Source organism: Nomascus leucogenys, chromosome 7b (genome assembly GCF_006542625.1).
Source record: "Nomascus leucogenys isolate Asia chromosome 7b, Asia_NLE_v1, whole genome shotgun sequence".
Classification (NCBI taxonomy): domain Eukaryota; kingdom Metazoa; phylum Chordata; class Mammalia; order Primates; family Hylobatidae; genus Nomascus; species Nomascus leucogenys.
Genome location: NC_044387.1, coordinates 59,473,254 through 59,477,471, shown reverse-complemented (window position 1 = coordinate 59,477,471; position 4,218 = coordinate 59,473,254). Strand labels below are relative to the sequence as shown.

At 53.1% G+C, this 4,218-nt stretch overlaps 1 protein-coding gene across 1 annotated transcript; it reads left to right on the top strand.

Moving 5' to 3' along the window:
- Nucleotides 1-401: 401 nt before the first annotated feature.
- On the top strand, nucleotides 402-3,285 carry LOC115836019 (DNA dC->dU-editing enzyme APOBEC-3F-like). The gene is made up of 3 exons (XM_030816169.1): nucleotides 402-551; nucleotides 2,700-2,979; nucleotides 3,203-3,285. The coding sequence occupies exons 1-3, from the start codon at nucleotides 402-404 to the stop codon at nucleotides 3,283-3,285; spliced, it is 513 nt and encodes a 170-aa protein (XP_030672029.1).
- Nucleotides 3,286-4,218: the final 933 nt, after the last annotated feature.

The following is a 4,218-nucleotide window of genomic DNA, read 5'->3' as shown; positions in this document are numbered from 1 at the left end:
TTATGGACGTCACATCCTCTTCTACACATTTATCTTGCTGTCTGCTCTCTCCCTCTTGCCTGGAACAGCTCAGAATCATCTTGTGAAACTGGCTTTTCATGGCCGGGCGTGGTGGCTCACGCTTGTAATCCCAGCACTTTGGGAGGCCGAGGCGGGTGGATCACGAGGTCAGGAGATCGAGACCAGGTGAAACCCCATCTCTACTAAAAATACAAAAAATTAGCCGGGCGTGGTGGCGGGCGCCTGTAGTCCCAGCTACTCGGGAGGCTGAGGGAGGAGAATGGTGTGAACCCGGGAGGCGGAGCTTGCAGTGAGCCGAGATCGTGCCACTGCACTCCAGCCTGGGCGACAGAGCGAGACTCTGTCTCAAAAAAAAAAAAAAAAAAAAAAAAAGAAACCCGATGGAGGCAACTTATCCACACATATTCTACTTCCACTTTAAAAACCTACGGAAAGCCTATGGTCGGAACGAAACCTGGCTGTGCTTCACCATGAAAGTTATAAAGTGGCCCTCACGTGTCTCCTGGAAGAGTGGCGTCTTCCGAAACCAGGTAGCACCAAAGTCCTATTTACATCCTAAATAGGAGCTAAGCAGCTGGGAACGCAGAAAACACAACAATAAGTGACGTGCCCGGCGTGGGCTTTCCTGTGTGTACTTTCCTCTTACATTTCTTTCTTTTATTTTTTTTGAGACAGAGTCTCCCTCAGGCAACCTCTGCCTCCCGGGTTCAAGCGATTCTCCTGCCTCAGCCTCCTGGGTAGCTGGGATTACAGGTGCCCGCCACCACACCTGGCTAATTTTTATTCTATTTTTAGTAGAGACGGGGTTTCACCATGGTGGCCAGGCTGGTTTCGAACTCCTGACCTCAAGTGTTCCGCCCCCCTCGGCCTCCCAAAGTGCTAGGATGACAGGCATGAGCTACCGCGCCCAACCTCCTCCCACATTTTTTAGGTCCGTGGCCCAGATCTTTCTCCCTGACTCTCCTGGGATCGGATCGTGGAGGGGGTTTGCTTCTTCCCAAAAGGCCTTGTTAGCGCCCAGCACCCTCACTCTTGACTTTGTTTCCCAAAATCTTGTCATGGAGCCGTGCGTCCGGCAGTCCTCGGGAAACAGCAGCTGTGGGAAGCGGGGGGTGTGGTGTCCAGCACTGTGCCTGGGCCAGTCACTGCGGGCTGGTGGGGCCGCCCCCACCACTGCCCTGATTCCTCGATGTCAAGGACACATCATCACAGGATGGTGAATCCTCACTCCTAACCCTGCTGCCCCCACAGCTGCCACTGACCTCACACCCACCCTGTCGTGTCCCACCCACCCCTGCGGCCCCCTCCGCCCAGGCAGGAGACTTTTCAGAGTGTGTTTGAGGAGGGAGCCGTCTGTGCTGGGCAGGCCTGGCCTACAGCGGTGCTGGCCTCGGAAACACCCAGGACTCGGGACTGAAGCACAAGTGTTTCCAGTCCCCACACGCTGGAAAGGCGACAAGAACTGGTGGAAGAAATTTTAATGTCTGCATTAGCTCAATTATCTCACATACGATTTCAACATACACTTAATATAAAATGCCTCATGAGAGGGTTAAAGTTTGTCTATTCTCACAATGAGATTTTGAAATGAGCTGTGTATTTTACACGTGCCAACGTTTCTAATCAGCGCCCCATTTCAAGTGCTCAGTAGCCCCTTTGGCCAACCTTCAACTCCATGGGATAATGCTGGTTCAATGACCTTCCCAGCAGAAGGCAGACAGGGGACAAGGCAGATCCTGTAGGGCCAGGCCACAGCAGGGGCTGAGGATGCCTGGTTAATGGATGCCTGGGGAACAGGATGCCAGAAATCACACTTGAGGGCATGATGAGACAGAGAAAGACTCAATAAAATAAAGAAGGAAGGGGCCGAGCACAGTGGCTCACGCCTGTACGCGGTAGCTCACGCCTGTAATCCCAGCACTTTGCGAGGCCGAGGCGAGTGGATCATGAGGTCAGGAGTTCGAGAACAGCCTAGCTAACATGGTGAAACCCCATCTCTACTAAAACTACAAAAATTAGCCAGGCGTAGGGGTGAGCGACTGTAATCCCAGTTACTCGGGAGGCTGAGGCAGGAGAATCGCTTGAACCCAAGAGGCAGAAGTTGCGGTGAGCCGAGATCGTGCCATTGCACTCCCGCCTGCATGACAGAGCAAGACTCCATCTCAAAAAAAAAATAAAGAGGAAGGAGAAGGATGGAATAAGGGAAACTCAATGAATAAAACGCCCTGGGGCCTACTATATACCCAGAAAAATGAAAAGTAAAGAAATAAAATAAGGTCGTGCATGTGGTTTATGCTCATAGTCCTAGAAATGGTAGGCTGAGGCAGGAGGATCGCTTGAGCCCAAGAATTCCAGATCAGCCTGGGCAACGTGGCAAGACTGTCTCCATAAAAATTGCACAAAAATTAGCCAGGCGTGGCAGCACACACCTGCAGTCCCAGCTAATCAGGAGGCTGAGGTGGGAAGATTCCTTGAGCCTGGGAGGTCAAGGCTGCAGTCAGCCCAGATCACACCACTGCACCCCCGCCTGGGCAACAGAGAGAGACCCTGTCTCAAAACTAAATAAATAAGGAAATGCCCTGGGGCTCCAGGCCCGCCCTCTGCTCCCATCGCCCACCCCTGCACTCCTCGTGCTCCTGGTCTGAGCTCCCCCTGCCCTCCTCCTCCTCCTTCCCCAGGTGGATCCTGAGACCCATTGTCATGCAGAAAGGTGCTTCCTCTCTTGGTTCTGTGACGACATACTGACTCCCAACAAAAACTACGAGGTCACCTGGTACACATCTTGGAGCCCTTGCCCAGAGTGTGCAGGGGAGGTGGCGGAGTTCCTGGCCAGGCACAGCAACGTGAATCTCACCATCTTCACCGCCCGCCTCTACTACTTCTGGAATACAGATTACCAGGAGGGGCTCCGCAGCCTGAGTGAGAAAGGGGCCTCCGTGGAGATCATGGAGTACAAACGTGAGACGTGGGGGGCTGAGGAGAGCGGGTGCGGGAGGGACAGCATGAGGGGCAGGTGGGTCTGCAATGCTGTGGGACAGGGCAGTGTCCCCGGGAAGCCTGCAGGTATGGGGCCAGCGCCCACTGCAACTGGCAGCCAGGTGACCTGGCCTGGGAGGGGAGGGCCCAGGGCCGGGAAAGAGGCCTGCTGGGCCCTCACTCCTTTCTCCTTGTTTTTTCTCAGACTTTAAATATTGTTGGGAAAACTTTGTGTATAATGATGATGAGCCATTCAAGCATTGGAAGGGACTAAAAACTGACTTTTGATTTCTGGAAAGAAAGCTATGGGAGATTCTCAAGTGAGGGGTCTCCCCGGGCCTCATGGTCTGTCTCCTCTAGCCTCCTGCTCATGCTCTGTGGGCCTCCCCTCCACCCTGGATCAGCTGTGCTTTTACCAGGTCATCCTGAGCACCCCCGGCCTCAGGGCCATTCCATAGTGCTCCCCTGCCTCACTGCCTCCTCCCGGCTCTCCCAGGCTCTTCTTGCAGAGGCCCTCCATCCACCTCCCCAGTCCTGTTCCCCCAGCCTGGGTGCCCCTAACCTGACTCTTCCCATCTCCCCAGCATAACCAAATCTTTTTTTTTTTTTTTTTTTTGAGACGAAGTTTCGCTCTGTTGCCCAGACTGGAGTGCAATGGTTGGATCTCAGCTCACTGCAAACTCCGCCTACCGGGTTCAAGAGATTCTCCTGTCTCAGCCTCTGAGTAGCTGGGATTACAGATGCCTGCCACCACGCTCAGCTAATTTTTTTTTTTTTTTTTTTTTTTTTTTTTGTATTTTTAGTAGTGACTGGGTTTCACCATGTTGGACAGGCTGGTCTTGAACTCCTGACCTCAGGTGATCTGCCCATCTCTGCCTCCCAAACTGCTGGGATTACAGGCGTGAACCACCCTGCCTGGCTGCATAACCAAATCTTATTAAACTCAATCTAGTCTTGGCCGCGGTGACTCACGCCATTGGGAGGCAGAGGTGAGAGAATTGCTTGAGCTCAGGAATTTGAGACCAGCCTGGGCGACATGACAAAGCCCCATCTCTACAAAAAAAATACAGAAAAAAAAAATAGCCAGATGTGGTGGCATGCACCTGTAGTTTAAGCTACTTGGGAGGATGAAGTGGGAGGATTGCTTGAGCTGGGGAGGTGGAGGCTGCAGTGAACTGAGATCACACCACAGAACTCCAGTCTGAGCAACAGATCAAGACC

Excerpts from the sequence above, each read along its gene's own strand:
- LOC115836019 (XM_030816169.1), top strand. The coding sequence starts at position 402 with ATGGAGGCAACTTATCCACACATATTCTACTTCCACTTTAAAAACCTA. Across the intron at positions 552-2,699 it reads GTGGCGTCTTCCGAAACCAG|GTGGATCCTGAGACCCATTG; the intron begins GTAGCACCAAAG and ends CTCCTTCCCCAG. Across the intron at positions 2,980-3,202 it reads GGAGATCATGGAGTACAAAC|ACTTTAAATATTGTTGGGAA; the intron begins GTGAGACGTGGG and ends GTTTTTTCTCAG.